At 40.7% G+C, this 16,448-nt stretch overlaps 1 protein-coding gene across 2 annotated transcripts in view; it reads right to left on the minus strand.

The window, feature by feature from the left end:
• LOC131957145 (ras-GEF domain-containing family member 1B) overlaps positions 1-16,448 on the minus strand; it is a 113,076-nt gene that overhangs the window by 37,207 nt on the left and 59,421 nt on the right. For both annotated transcript variants that reach the window (XM_059321875.1, XM_059321883.1), the window contains exons 6-7: positions 12,754-12,804; positions 3,822-3,878 (exon numbers count right to left, since the gene is read on the minus strand). In XM_059321875.1, the coding sequence (XP_059177858.1) occupies positions 3,822-3,878; positions 12,754-12,804 (108 nt within the window). The remainder of the gene's footprint in view (positions 1-3,821; positions 3,879-12,753; positions 12,805-16,448) is intronic.

The raw sequence follows: 16,448 nt of genomic DNA on the forward strand, positions 1-16,448 counted from the left end.
AAACTGCTTCAATTTTTTTTAAAAAGTTGAGTAGCCTCTGTCAGTTGTCATTGTCAGGGCATGGAAGGATAGTGTATTTAAAAAAAAAGAGTAGATTTGCCGTTACTAACTACTCAGAACAGCAGAGGACCGAGACAGTTGGCGGAAAATTATGAAAAAAATCAACTGTGGTGCCACAACGCCTCGGATTAAGGGATGGTTGACTGCTTCAATCCTGCATTGGCGCAAACTCAACTTTTGAAGATATTTCTGGCTTATACAATAACAAAACGTATCGAACGGTCAGTCCTACCATTGACGCTGGTAAAAAAAAAACAAAAAAAACTCAACAGCTTTAAGCTACCTCATCACGTGACGTAAACCACTTCATCACGTGGCTTGTTCCCCACCTTCCCATACGACCACTTAAGCTGTTACCCTGTCATTAACACTGCACACCTTATGTCAGATAACCCTAACCTACACAGGTACTCACGCCAGCATCACTCCGTAAGACCCGGATAAGACACACCTGTCTTGCCGGAACTACAGCCGCCCCCTCAGGTGATAACTTCACGCCGGGTGTGCCAGTGACCAACGGGAGGCATCAGCACACAGGTATTTACCTGATCTCGGGTTCTGGCACCTGCCTCAATCAACTAAAACACTGTTTATCTTATTGCTACCTGTTGAACTTGTCACTTCTAGAAATGACCCTGAATTTTACAAGTATAAAACTTTATCTCTACACCCTCCTAATGTAATGAACTCGTTTATATATATATATATATATATATATATATATATATATATATATATATATATATATATATATATATATATATATATATATATATATATATATATATATATATACATATATTTCTTATTAGCCAGTTACTATACATTTGGCTAACACTACTAACACTAATGCAAGGGACGGAAAATGGCAACGTCCTGCTATATAAAATGGCATTGGAAACGGAAACCACACAAAAAAAAGTAGGCTTGTGACCAGTGCATCAAACATGCCATTACCTACCATAACTAGGGGACAAAGAAATGAGGACAAGGTCAAAACGTGACCTGTAGTATGACACAAGATGGATGGATCACCGTTATGGACAGGTGGAGAAATGAGCTGATGACTTGAGTTACCTGGATGTCTCTTGTCAGTCGGCTGTGTTACGTGGGTATTGTGGCGGCAAAAGTAACGGTAACAACGTACTCAGAAATGCAACTACCCCTATGATAACGCATCACTCAGATGGTGCATCTCTTTAGATAGATTTAGGAACCTCTGCATGACAGTTTGAGAATCCCGGAAATCTTGTAACATCCACCTGCGGCAGGTTCCAGTGAATGAATCACGTGATGCCCGTTATTCCTGGCAGACGGAGGTCAGCATGCCTGGGGCTCATTACCTCGACACTCCTGCGATAGGTGGGATAGGAAGGTGTACTAGGGCGGGGTAGACGGGGCTTCGGGAGTTAAAGTGATGTGTTTACAATAGGTCTAGCCTCGCTACTTCCTGCTCTAGAAGTTGAACAGAATTAAAGAAATATACACAGGTATATTGTCTGAAATGATGTAGGGTAAAAAAACAACCGCTATCTTTAAAAGCCGTTTGAGTTTGGGTCTAAAATCCCGGAGACATATTTTGAATATTGATGAGTCGTTTCGAAGAAAATATTAATTTCCGTTATATAGAAAAAAAAGTAGGTTACAATTATCAAACAAGGCGTTAAACGATGAAATTAAATTCTTACAAACTGTTGGATGTATTTTGTTAAAATGTTTAGTAAGTATACGTTTTTTTTTTTGGCTAATCACAACTATAAGACTTCAAATATCACCTCTAAGAAAAGAACCCAGAAATCATGCAAGTTAACACAAAATGGAGTGATAAGTTCAACGTTTAGAAGAAGCAAAAACTACACACCAATACTCTTCTGGGGCGTTTCCCGATCGTAAATCAGCACAAAAGTTACTTCTTGTAAAAAAAAAATATCTTATTTTTATTTACTGTAAAATATCAACGTGAAGACAAATTGACCGCTGTATTCCCTCCTAAAAGCACACTTTTGTGTTCAGTTGAGTTAAAGGAGTTTACCGCATTTGGATGCATATGTGGATTTTGATATGGAGACATTGCCGCTCACAAATTTATCTAGCTTCCCCACCCCCCTCCCTCACCTCAAAATCTAGATCAACCTATAGTCGACCTTGAACCCTGACATAAATTCAGTCAACTCGTTCGACTACCAAATTTGATTTCGGCTCAATTTGAAACGAGAGCGAGATTGCAGGGATATCCCGACAGTACAAAATGACGTCTGGATTGAAAATGTCACGCCAATGTTTCTTCTAGTGTACACAGGGGCGGGGGCATCACGCGAGAATTGACGTGATTACAACCTCAATGGCGGATCCTTGTCTAGCCCTTACAGAGGAGAAACTCAGATTTAATTCAGGATTAAAATGATTCGGCTGTTTCTTTCGTTTTAGATTTATCTTTCACAGTGAACTATAAGTGAATGTTTTAACTTGCTAGAATTTTTGGAAGATGTTTTATTTTTGTAATAATGTTTTCATTTCTCTGAAGTATAGATGATATTTTATCCTGAAATTGAATGTCGGTGTCACATTATGTGTTGGATTTCACAAAATACTATCAATTTTATTTCTTGTTTCTTTTTAAAGTATTTTAGTTTTTAACTGTAAACACCGAAGGGTGTTTCCTATAACACAATTCAGTATTACATGTCAACATGTTATACGATATATGGCCCGTTGATTGCAGCCTGCTTTTCTTTCTGGGTCCCTAGTTTTTATGCACCCAAAAACATCTGCAAGGCAGCAGTTGTTTGATTTTTCATTTTTTTATCATATATGGGTTGTTGTCCCCATTTAATGAGCCTCGCCTTTCCAGGGGTTCGAACTCGGGACTTTTAGAGATAGCAAGCATACGCTCTCGTACCCGACCACATCGTCCCCTTAGATTGTTTTGCCTCACATTTGAAGCTTTAAACCAAATGTTTAAACTCATATGATCAAATATTTATATCGTCCAAAGCTTAAATGTAAAGCCCAAATTGTAATCCAAACACCTTGCTAATTGTTCTATACGAAGAAATAGTATAATAATAAATCAACTATAGAAATGTAGAAGTTAGTAGAATTCTAAAATTAGCAGAGAAAGTCGGTCAACTTAGATGAGCTGGATGCAGATGGGGGATGATGTTGATGAGGGTGGGAAGTTAATTAGCGGAGACACGCTAGATTAAAGGAAGCGAACTCTGAACGTCACAAATACACTGATAATGTGATAATTCGTGTCGGTTAATGACTGGTACGGGGTGTAGGTACACACGGAGTCGAAAATACCTGGGGGGGGGGGGGACAAAATGTTGGAGGGAGGCGATGGTGATGGTGGCGGGAGTTGTAAAAATGAGAAAATTTGATAAAAGTAGGATTAAAGGGAGTGAGGGAGGGGATGATGGGTGGAGGTGGTGGAGCATAGCGATGAGGGAAAGGTTGTTGTGTGGAGGCGGTGGAAATTGATTGTAGTTACGATGGAGGAGGTGGGGGGAGGTGTAGGAATGAGCGGAATTCACGGTAAACAACTGACGGAAAAATCCACGCTGTATAGGCTAAAAATAGCTCAAGGCTGCTGCGCGCGGATAGATAATTCGATTAGGCGGAAATAATTTTTTGTGGAGAGCGTTATGTCAAATACATAGAGCGGTGAGGTGTCAGATAGAAGGGGGGGGGGGGGGAGATTACATCACATTTGTTTTTACATGCAGGGGCTTTTAGAGCTGAAGATTTTAAACGCTTACCTTTTTCTTGCTCTGGGCGAGGCACTGTGGTGGGGTGACGGTGCCAAATATCGTGGGCTGGGGACGAAAAATTTAACACGTTAAAACAGATAAAATATCGTGGGCTGTGGACGAATAATTTAACACATTAAAAACAGATAAAATATCGTGGGCTGTGGACGAATAATTTAACACATTAAAAACAGATAAAATATCGTGGGCTGTGGACGAATAATTTAACACGTTAAAACAGATAAAATATCGTGGGCTGGGGACGAATAATTTAACACGTTAAAACAGATAAAATATCGTGGGCTGTGGACGAATAATTTAACACATTAAAAACAGATAAAATATCGTGGGCTGTGGACGAATAATTTAACACGTTAAAACAGATAAAATATCGTGGGCTGGGGACGAAAAATTTAACACATTAAAAACAGATGATTACATAAAATGTTGTGGTTTGCAGACGAATAATTAAATACATTAAAAGCTGTCAATTACATAAAATACCGAGGGCTGTAGACGTATATATTAACACATTAAAAACAGAAGATAAAAAAAAATATTGTGGGCTATAGATTAATAATTAAATACATTAAAAACTACCGATTAAATACAATATAGTGGGCTGTGGACGTATAATTTAAAACATTACACATTCATTATAAAACAAAATATAACAGCTGTGTAGAGTAATTAAACGCATTCAGTGTATGAAGTATTAATGAGGGCAGCGCAATTAAAACTGAATAATTAAAATTTGGCGTTGGCGTTTTCAAAGAAAATAAATATTTTAAATTTAATTATAATTTTGGAACAAAAACCTTTGATAAAATATTAAGGCCATGCTAGGTCAGAAACTCGATTTGAAAATACAATTCAGTATGACTTTTAATGATAAATATTTAACGTATATATATATATATATATATATATATATATATATATATATATATATATATATATATATATATATATATATATATATATATGTACTATAACAGAAATAGACATATTCCAAAGTTAAAATATTCTTGTTAACATAAGACATCGTTCTCGATAATGTTTTAAATTCAAGCTTCAAAACCTAGATTGCTAGATTTAGCCCATGTTCTACCTGTTACGTGATAAGAGCACATCAAAAAACAATCTAACTGTAAACACAACAGCAACGAGTTACGGAAATTTACTAAACTTTGTACAAGCTACACAAGGGCACTAACTCTTGGCATATACGAGTTCATACATTATGAGCAATAACCCACACTGTTTAACCCCATGGTGAGACCTTTAACCTCTCATTACACAACTCCTGATCTTTGACATTAAACAACGCGCATGTTAAAATAAAAGCTTATATAATCAGACACACCCAGAAAAACCCATTAAATCCTGACTGCTGTGAAACAGTTTTGAAGAAACATGAGAAAAAAAATTATCACTATAAAACTTTTTCAGTAGATTGTTATCAGAATGTTATCGGATTGTTATTAGATAGTTATCGATTAGCGCTCTCTGTAAAACTTGAAGTGGTTTGTACAGAAAAAACATGGTGCCAAAATTTGAGAACTAACGACTGCGAGCTACTCATACAGTCATAAAATGGTATTCGCGTGAATGATGTACTTGTTGGTCAGCTTGGTCAGTATTCACTAGGTCGATATGTCTCTTCAAAATGTCATTCACATAACTCTGTCATATGCCGCAACATTTAATTTGATCATTTCCATCGAAATTATCTTGATCATTTTGATAATAGTTAGGTATTTTTTCGATAATAAATTTGTCGTTTTCATAATAACTTAGTAAATTATTTGATTAAAACTTTAAAATTGTCTATTAAAATACTTTACAGTTTTGTCTAAGCATGAACTGAATCATTAACTTGGATATTTTCTTGATTATTTATTTGTTTATTGCTTTCCCTATCCAGTTATTCATTAGAAGCAGGAGGAAGGGTGTGGTATTTTTTTTTACTACACTACTACCTATGGCCTATCTGTACTTTATTTATTCGCTACTTTCACTATCGCATTCAAGTTAATTTTTCTACACCGCGACCTTTTACCAACTTACCGACGGCCTCTCTATGCATGAACGTAAAAGATTCATACGGTAAGTATACGCCTACATCAGCTACATCGGCCACAAAGTCCAGGTATAGTGCACACCACACACAAGGAAGGTTCAACTCCGAATCAAAGAACTCCCACTGTCCGGCTTCACTCACGGTAGACCCCCGGGCCAGGTCCAGGTGAGGAAAGGTCAAGAAAACAATACGTGCCAGTCCAAAACACGAGCAGACGACGAGGTACGTTGAGTTAAAACTTTGATAGACTCCATGTTTTAACGGTTCCAGAAAGGCGGGCTGGCAGACGGCATCGCGCGCGGGGTGGAAGAGAGCGCCCCGCCGCTCCCTCTCTCAACCTGACATGCAAGTGTTGATTTTTTTTTCTAGGAATTTGGTGCCCGGGGAGCAAGAGCACAAAGAATGAAAAAAAAGGAAAATTTTCCAGGAATAAAAAAAAAAAAGCTGCCGTGAAGTGAAGTGACAATGAACCAATCAAGTGGAAGAACAGAGGGGCGCGTTTTCAAAAGGTGTTAGCCAATGAAAATAACAGTTGCATTGGAGGCAGGAGGGGATTGGGGTGTCCCTGTCCCCCCCCCCCCCCCACTCTTTAGAATGTTTAAATTTTTTTTTTTTTTTTTTCAGCAGATTTCAAGACATTTGGAGCAACGCCAATGTGAAAGAGAAGCCATTTGTTTGGTGCATCTAAAGCTTTTCAATTAGGTGGGGTAAACTAAATATGTAAACAAGGGAGGGAAGTACGCTACAAAATTATCCTTCCAGTAAATAAAAAGTCAACAGCAAATGGGGGGAGGGAAGTACACAACAACAACATTCTGCATAACAAAAAAACGGAGGGAAATATTATCTAAATTTACCGTGACCAGTAAATCATAAAAATAATAACCATAAAATTCAATGTATTATATGCAAGGAAAGAAAACTTTTATACAGAATAATATGTCCATTAAATAAGCCGGAATGAAAACCTCCTATTAATCAATGTTGCTGCAATTACTTTGTCCGACGTTAACAGTGTTATTAAAAAAAACTTATCAGAATGTTTGTATTAGGGAAAATGGAAAAATATTGAGAACCCATAATTATAACGACCCCAAAAGTAACAGGATCTACCGACCCCATGACTATTGGGATCACCGGATCAGAAGTAACGGACACAGCGAAAGTAGTATGACGTCGAGTTCAAGCAATTATCTAATCTACAACATCGAGCGACTTCAAAATTTGTTCATGCATGTTAGAATATTTGCAAGAGCTCTTCACAGAGTAGCAAACATAACTGGGGTACGTGTAATGTGGCGGAGTGGGGAGGGAAGGAGTTAACATGTGTTTGGGGGGAGGGGGGGGATAGACATAAGAAATTAAGACTAGCGTTAATAACATGCCTGTCTAAATTGATTTTGTGTGCTTCCAGGATCGGCGCTATTGATAAAACGGACGTGCTGATGGGTGCAACAGACGCGGGTTGTCATATGTTAATTAGGTCTAATTGACACAAGGGTTGGCGATTGGGTCTAATTGACAAGAGGGTTGGCGATTGGGTCTAATTGACACGAGGGTTGGCGATTGGGTCTAATTTACACGAGGGTTGGCGATTGGGTCTAATTGACACGAGGGTTGGCGATTGGGTCTAATTGACACGAGGGTTGGCGATTGGGTCTAATTTACACGAGGGTTGGCGATTGGGTCTAATTGACACGAGGGTTGGCGATTGGGTCTAATTGACACGAGGGTTGGCGATTGGGTCTAATTTACACGAGGGTTGGCGATTGGGTCTAATTGACACGAGGGTTGGCGATTGGGTCTAATTGACACGAGGGTTGGCGATTGGGTCTAATTGACAAGTATGTTACTAATCTATTACTTTTTCTGAGCAGAGGATTTAAGGTTCTTTTTTTCCGTTTTACAAAAAAAAAAAAAAAAAAAAAAAAAAAAAAAATCAACGTGTAAAAAAAATAAAAAATTCTTTAATAAAGTTCTCTAGTGCCGTTTTACGGTACATTGCAATTTTCCTTAACCTAACCCTCGCAACATTAAAAAAAAATATCCCCGCTGTTAATCTGTTATTTTAACACATCTTACATCACAGTGAGGCGTTGATCTTGTCGTGAAAACAAAACAATCTATGCAACTTTTACCCGCGATGATAAAAAAAAATAATTCCTAACCCACTACACTAAAATAGTGATATTTTTTCAATCGCTGGCGTTGCTGAAGTAATTCGATATCTATCCCATCCCTAAAATGTGTTACAATCTTTCTTGAAGCAAACAAAAATGTATACAAAGTAAATGAATACAAAGAGGTCGTATGAGTTAAGACGCAGTTACCTCTCCTAGCTTTTCTATGAGTGAGCTCCCTTGTTTTAAAAAAAAAGCATCACTGGTTGCGTGATTCACGGGGAGAGAATCGATCGTTTTGACTTTGTATGGGATGTGCTAAGCTGTGGGCTACATGATACCACGATAAGGGGACGCAACGTCTTCTGGGAGGTAACAAAGGGAAATAATCGGGAAATTAAATAAAACTAGATCTATCAATACAAAATTATAAATTTACATATAAAGAGTAGATACTAAGACTATGGAGAATAAGTAAAATAATTGTTTTTTCTGTATCTTATGAAGTATTGACTTTACTTTTTTGATACCACTTAATTATATTCATAAAGCAAATTTAGATATGCGTTTAATTTTTCTATATATTTGAATATTTATTATTCTCCTTCTTCAACTTCATGGTATCAATTTGAAATGTTATCCAGGATGGTTAAATAACTGTACAATTTCATTTTCTTTAGAAATCTATACATTTAAAAGAAGGTTACCCCATCTTGTTGAACACCACAAAGTAATTATAACCAGTCGCCAAGTTGGGGAAACCCACTGTAGACTTGGGGAAACAGAAAACAAAGGGTTAATCTCTCAGCCAATCAGATAGGCGTGCCGGGGTGCGGGCTAGACTCCAGCAGAGCGTGCCGTAATGGTTTAATTGTTTATCGATCTGCTGGCCATTGATCTCGGCCGATCTATTGTTAGTAACAAAGCGCGGCTTTGTGTTAGCGTCTAGCTGAGCAGCACGTCGAAGGGAGCGAGGCTTAGAATGGGGTATGGGGAGAAGGGGTTGCTACGGTACATGGGGATCAATGAGTTAAAAATAAATAACAATGAAAATAACAAAAATATAATGCATCGTTTAAAAAATATGTATAGTTGTTTTGTTGTTGGTCTAATAAACTTAACATGAATTTGTATTTAAAATTGATTGCGATACCTCAGGCATCGAAGATTTTAATGCGATACTTCAGGCATCGAATATTTGTTTACTGACGAAAACGCATTGTTTTCATCTGCAATACGACCTTCACAAACAGGACTCATTGCGTGGTTGAAGTAAAACGGAGCGTGTAGTGTAGTCTCCTACTATAGTCATACTGAAATAGGGCTGTGGGTAGGTCTTCGTGATAAAATAGTGACAGATACTGCTACCATAATAGAATCTTCTCATAAAAGGGCGTTAGGTTACTGGTAGTTAACTAAAAACAAATACAGCTTGCTAATGTCAACACTAACGCGTTCTCTAGCCCAAATCCTAACCCAAGTCCAGTCGTAGTCCTAACCCTAGTTTCTAACCTTAAAAGTTAATCTGAGATTACCAACCACTTACAGTTTACTTTCAGTTGAGTCTATCGTCGTATATAGGTAAAACACATACTTCCAGTGCTAATATTAGCTACAAACTGTCATTGATTACTAATAGCCAGTGTATAGTACAAACTGTCATTGATTATTAATATCAATATACTAACTCGCAATATACTAACTATGCTACTTTTACAAATTGTTATTGAAACAAATATGTCCTAGGTTTTAAGTACTCTCACTAATTGTTGTTGTTATTAAAATTATGTCTCGTATCTACGGCTAATAACACAACACAAATCACAATATTATAAGTACCGCTATCTATATGATAAAATAAAGAAAATAATACCGCTGTTTACTTTATTATGCGACGAAATGGCCTAGCGTTAAGAAAACAAAGTCGGCTTGGCATAGTGCTGACCACAAAATCCCTTCATATGCCGAGGTCTCTAAAGTAGATAAACTCTACTTCGTCTGCCCCATTTGTCTTGGGCACGAACGGGAAATGATCATTTGCATTATTAAAATGTAATTGAAACATTTCGTTTTTTTAACGAAGTTAAGCAGGCAACTAATACAGACTGTACCGTGCGCTAGATAAGAAAGGGAGCTAACAAATATATGTCCCTTAATTTAACACTTCAGGCATACAATTAATTTCAATAAACAATTATGCTTATAATCACCTCGTGAACGGGAGTAACTATAACTATATGAACGTCCCTTAGTTTAACACTTAAGGCATACAATTAATTTCTATAAACAATTATGTTTATACTCACACTGTGAACAGGGAGGCAACTATAAGAACGCCTCTTAGTTTTACACTTCAGACACAAGATGAACTTCTGTAAACAGTTACGTTTTTTAGCACCGGGCATTTCCTGGTTGCTGCCGGTCAACATTTTTATAACGTGTCCTTACACAGAAATAATTTCACGGCAAGAAAAATAAATTCCTCTTACTGCGATACACCTTGATGGTTCAATGATTCGAGTGGTCACATATGCAGTGATTGGAAATATTTTTAACTTCACGTGGGGAAATAAAAAATCAAAACAAAAATCGACCAATCACAGCGCAGCTTATGAAGATGGGGGGAGGGGGGTGTCAGGTGGCGCAATCCACCCAAAACGCCACCATTGTGACCTAGATTGTAGGACTTGTTGCGACACACGATGCTGCCAGATTTAGGCCGGGGGGGAGGGGGGGGGGGGTGGATAGGCAGGGGTCCGGTCTTGTGCCACCCGGGGGTAACACAATAGAAATAATTGGCTGATTGTCAGGCTAATCAGGTGTGGACATTGATCCTGTAGACTCAGCGACTCAGACTCTGATAAGATTCAGTGGAGCGTATCGTTCGTCTGCCATCATGCTCATCCAAACAATCACACGTAATCAAATTTTTCTTCAAATATCAAACGTCATTTTAAACACTGTTGACACATTGAAAACTACACTGTAGCATGAATCGAGTTTTGAATGAACAATTAACGAAGTGTTTCAATCAGCATTCTTATAAATCTATTAAGAACTTTTAGAAAAAGAATTGAGGGGAGGAGTAGAAAGAGGCGGCTAGTATCCATCCATTGTGTCAATACAATAATTTACCAATATTCACTTTAAATTGGATCAAAATACTTAGGCTTGGTCAAGTGAATTCCAAATAGTGAATAAAAATATGCGTGATTTATTCTTTTCAATTTATTTATCTAGCACATTAAAAAAAAGGCGGTAGCAAAAATAAAAGTAAAAATAAAATTTCTCAGTTTACATAAACAAATTTCCTGTTGAGTTGCCAGCTCAACGCTTACAACTCAATATTTTCCACATGTTCTACAGAAGATTCCAACGTTGTCTTAACGTTATGCAACCCGTCGATCTCAAGGTGGGCACAATTTCGCCCTCATTGTACAGCTTTCAATGGTCGGTAAACGGGTCGTCAGAGATAGCCGTGTGTTGTGTCAGTACGTCTCTTTTGATGTGCGGAGTCGCGCGTCACACTACATGTGGGACTAGTTCCATTTCTATCACTACGTGTGGGACTGGTAATGTTCCGACCGTCCATTTCTATCACTAAATGTGGGACTGGTAATGTCCCGACCGTCCATTTCTATCACTAAATGTGGGACTGGTAGAGTACCGACCGTCCATTTCTATCACTAAATGTGGGACTGGTAGTGTAGCGACCGTCCATTTCTAGCACTAAATAATGTGGGGCTGGTAGTGTACCGACCGTCCATTTCTAGCACTAAATAATGTGGGGCTGGTAGTGTACCGACCGTCCATTTCTATCACTAAATGTGGGACTGGTAGTGTATCGACCGTCCATTTCTATCAGTAAACGTGTGTGAAAGAGGAGGGGGGGGGGGGACCGGTGAACTGACAAAATTTTCTTTCATCCTTATCTTTTTATACGCATATCACCGAACCACCAAAAAGGCAATTAGTATTTAAATTCTTTGAAGTAAATGCCAATTCTATTACAAGACTAAAATAGACTTAATCATAAAAAAACATGCTAGCCTGCTATGATCAATTAATTGAAAAACGTTACAATAGACGATATCCCCCCCCCCCCATATTATCCATAATTATTCTACAAACACACAATATCACTTGCTCGATTAATAATCGTGAAATTAGTTTTGTTAACTCATTAATTCTACACAACGTATTTATAAGAAACAGTATTTTGGCGACAATTTGTTGTGTACGGAAACTGCTTCAAGCCACCCCGTCTACACATTAAACAAAGTTTGGAAAATAGTTCTAGGCAACCCTGCTAGTATCATAATGACTTATCAAGTGCCAGCTACATCATTATTAGCACTTCGTAAATTGCGTTGGTAACAGAAGTGTCGCTTCTACTCTTCTGACACTACTATTAAACCGGTGCTTGACTGCCACTTCTATTTTACTGACGTAACCGTTTAACTGACCGCAATATTTGACGGAAAAAACTATCAGACAATACTCTTTGACCCTGTTGTTTCCCCACTCGCGTACGTAGTGAGCTCCAATCACACACTCCATAGCGTTTGAACTTGATGAGTAGCATCACAAAGTAAGACATAAGTAAAGAAGAAAATGACTAACACTAAGACTTCAATAAATTTAAGTACAAAATGACTTACCATAAGACATGAATACAGTAAAGTAGAAAATGACTTACCATAAGACATGAAATACAGTAAAGTAGAATATGACTTACCCTTGATTTGGGAGTTTGCTTGACACCAATGGCGGGTTGACTTCTGGTTGACTGAAAATAAGCATACAAAAAATACTGTAATATTTCATTACATGTTATTGTATAATTAATAGACATTACAACTATTAGAGTTTCTACATTTCATAAACATTATATATATATATATATATATATATATATATATATATATATATATATATATATATATTATATATATTATATATATATATATATATATATAAACAGTGAATAATAATGTTCACAATTTAGACAGAGTTTTTATTGAAATAGATTTACTAGACTTTTAATTTGAGTCTTTGTTTGATGTTTGGACATGTTAAATTCTTCGCGAGAGAGAGGGAAAGACAATGTAAAACAACAACAGACATTTAGGTCAACATTTAGGTGATTGGTAAACACTAGAGTCAACATTGGCACGTGTTGGTGTGTGTAGGCCGTGTTTATGTGTGTATGTATGAGGGATATTTGTATGTCTGTGGTGTCTGTGTGCGTGTGTTAGTGTGTAGGCTTTGAGTCTGTTTGTGTGTTTTATCAGTGGTATGTGTATGTCTGCGGTGTCTGAGTGTGTGTGTAGGTTATGAGTCTTTTTATGTGTGTATATCAATGGTATGTGTATGTCTCTGGTGTGTGTGTGTGTGTGTGTTTGTAGGCTATGCGTCTGTTAACGTGTATATGTGTATGCATGCGCTGTGTGTGTGTAGGCTATGAGTTTGTTTATGTGAGTAATCTCTGGCTCATCTCTGGTGCGTGTGTGTGGTTTGTGTGTATGTGTGTTGTGTTTATACGCACGTTTAGAGTGTGTATATTATTGGTGTGTGTATGTGTTGTATGTGTATGTGTGTTGGGCCTTATCCATCTGATGTATATAAAAGTGTGGTGGGTATAACTTATATGTATATTTGTTATGTGTGGTAGGTTTCACGACAGCTGGTTCACTGAACAAATCACCATTTTTGGCACAGGTAAGAAAAGTACTCTACTAAATAGTCCAACAGCTGTAGGAAACGGTGCTTGTAAATACATTGTTGTCTTGCTATCATATGTCAACCCGTTGAATTATACGTTGGAAGTTGTCTAGAGTTACATCAAACTAGAACTCCTAAGGGTTGTCTAGAGTTACATCAAACTAGAACTTTCCTAATTTGTACAAGGAGGGAGGGTAGGAGTCGAGTGTGGGAGGTAGGAGTCGAGTGTGGGGGGTAGGAGGCGAGTGGGGTGGGTGGGGTGGGGCGAGTGGTGGGGAGGTAGTAGTGTGGGGGTAGTAGGTGAGTGTGGGAGGTAGTAGGAGAGTGTGGGAGGTAGTAGGAGAGTGTGGGAGGTAGTAGGAGAGTGTGGGAGGTAGTAGGGAGAGTGTGGGAGGTAGTAGAGTGTGGAGGAGTGGTGGGAGGTAGTAGGAGAGTGTGGGATGGTAGTAGGAGAGTGTGGGAGGTAGTAGGAGAGTGTGGGAGGTAGTAGGAGAGTGTGGGAGGTAGTAGGAGAGTGTGGGAGGTAGTAGGAGAGTGTGGGAGGTAGTAGGAGAGTGTGGGAGGTAGGAGTGAGTGTGGGGGAGGTAGTAGGAGAGTGTGGGAGGTAGGAGTGAGTGTGGGGGTAGGAGCGAGTGTGGGGGGGGGGGGGTAGGAGAGTGTGGGGGGGAGGTAGGAGAGTGTGGGAGGTAGTAGGAGAGTGTGGGGGTAGAGGAGTGTGGGAGGTGTAGGTGGAGGTAGTAGGAGAGTGTGGGAGGTAGTAGGAGAGTGTGGGGGGGTAGTGGAGAGTGTGGGGGGTAGTAGGAGAGTGTGGGAGGTAGTAGGAGAGTGTGGGAGGTAGTAGGAGAGTGTGGGAGGTAGTAGGAGAGTGTGGGAGGTAGTAGGAGAGTGTGGGGGGGTAGTAGGAGAGTGTGGGGTAGGAGTGAGTGGGGAGGTAGTAGGAGAGTGTGGGAGGTAGTAGGAGAGTGTGGGAGGTAGTAGGAGAGTGTGGGAGGTAGTAGGAGAGTGTGGGAGGTAGTAGGAGAGTGTGGGAGGTAGTAGGAGAGTGTGGGAGGTAGGAGTGGAGAGTGGGGGGTAGGAGTCGAGTGTGGGGGGGGGTAGGAGGAGAGTGTGGGGGGTAGTAGGAGAGTGTGGGAGGTAGTAGGAGAGTGTGGGAGGTAGTAGGAGAGTGTGGGAGGTAGTAGGAGAGTGTGGGAGGTAGTAGGAGAGTGTGGGGGTAGGAGTGGAGTGTGGGAGGGTAGTAGGAGAGTGTAGGAGGTAGTAGGAGAGTGTGGGAGGTAGTAGGAGAGTGTGGGGGTAGGAGTGGAGTGTGGGGGGGTAGTAGGAGAGTGTGGGAGGTAGTAGGAGAGTGTGGGAGGTAGTAGGAGAGTGTGGGAGGTAGTAGGAGAGTGTGGGAGGTAGTAGGAGAGTGTGGGAGGTAGTAGGAGAGTGTGGGAGGGTAGTAGGAGAGTGTGGGGGGTAGTAGGAGAGTGTGGGAGGTAGTAGGAGAGTGTGGGAGGTAGTAGGAGAGTGTGGGGGGTAGTAGAGGTGGTGTGGGAGGTAGTAGGAGAGTGTGGGAGGTAGTAGGAGAGTGTGGGAGGGTAGTAGGAGAGTGTGGGAGGTAGTAGGAGAGTGTGGGGGTAGGAGAGTGTGGGAGGTAGTAGGAGAGTGTGGGAGGTAGTAGGAGAGTGTGGGGGGTAGGAGAGTGTGGGAGGTAGTAGGAGAGTGTGGGGGTAGGAGAGTGTGGGAGGTAGTAGGAGAGTGTGGGAGGTAGTAGGAGAGTGTGGGGGGTAGGAGAGAGTGTGGGAGGTAGTAGGAGAGTGTGGGAGGTAGTAGGAGAGTGTGGGGGTAGGAGAGTGTGGGAGGTAGTAGGAGAGTGTGGGGGGTAGGAGAGTGTGGGAGGTAGTAGGAGAGTGTGGGAGGTAGTAGGAGAGTGTGGGAGGTAGTAGGAGAGTGTGGGAGGTAGTAGGAGAGTGTGGGGGGGTAGGAGAGTGTGTAGTAGGAGAGTGTGGGAGGTAGTAGGAGAGTGTGGGGGTAGGAGAGTGTGGGAGGTAGTAGGAGAGTGTGGGGGGTAGGAGAGTGTGGGAGGGTAGTAGGAGAGTGTGGGAGGTAGTAGGAGAGTGTGGGGGGTAGGAGAGTGTGGGAGGTAGTAGGAGAGTGTGGGAGGTAGTAGGAGAGTGTGGGGGTAGGAGAGTGTGGGAGGTAGTAGGAGAGTGTGGGGGGGTAGGAGAGTGTGGGAGGTAGTAGGAGAGTGTGGGAGGTAGTAGGAGAGTGTGGGAGGTAGTAGGAGAGTGTGGGGGTAGGAGAGTGTGGGAGGTAGTAGGAGAGTGTGGGGTAGGAGAGTGTGGGAGGTAGTAGGGGAGTGTGGGAGGTAGTAGGAGAGTGTGGGGGTAGGAGAGTGTGGGAGGTAGTAGGAGAGTGTGGGAGGTAGTAGGAGAGTGTGGGAGGTAGTAGGAGAGTGTGGGGGTAGGAGAGTGTGGGAGGTAGTAGGAGAGTGTGGGAGGTAGTAGGGGAGTGTGGGAGGTAGTAGGAGAGTGGGTGGGGTAGGAGTCGAGTGTGGGGGGTAGGAGTCGAGTGTGGGGGTAGGAGTCGAGTGTGGGAGGTAGTAGGGGAGTGTGGGAGGTAGTAGGAGAGTGTGGGGGGGTAGGAGTCGAGTGTGGGGGGTAGGAGTCGAGTGTGGGGGTAGGAGTCGATGGGGGGGGGGGAAGTAGGGGAGTGTGGGAGGTAGGAGTG

Source organism: Physella acuta, unplaced genomic scaffold (assembly GCF_028476545.2).
Source record: "Physella acuta isolate Inbredline_101_S28 unplaced genomic scaffold, ASM2847654v3 ptg000080l, whole genome shotgun sequence".
Classification (NCBI taxonomy): domain Eukaryota; kingdom Metazoa; phylum Mollusca; class Gastropoda; family Physidae; genus Physella; species Physella acuta.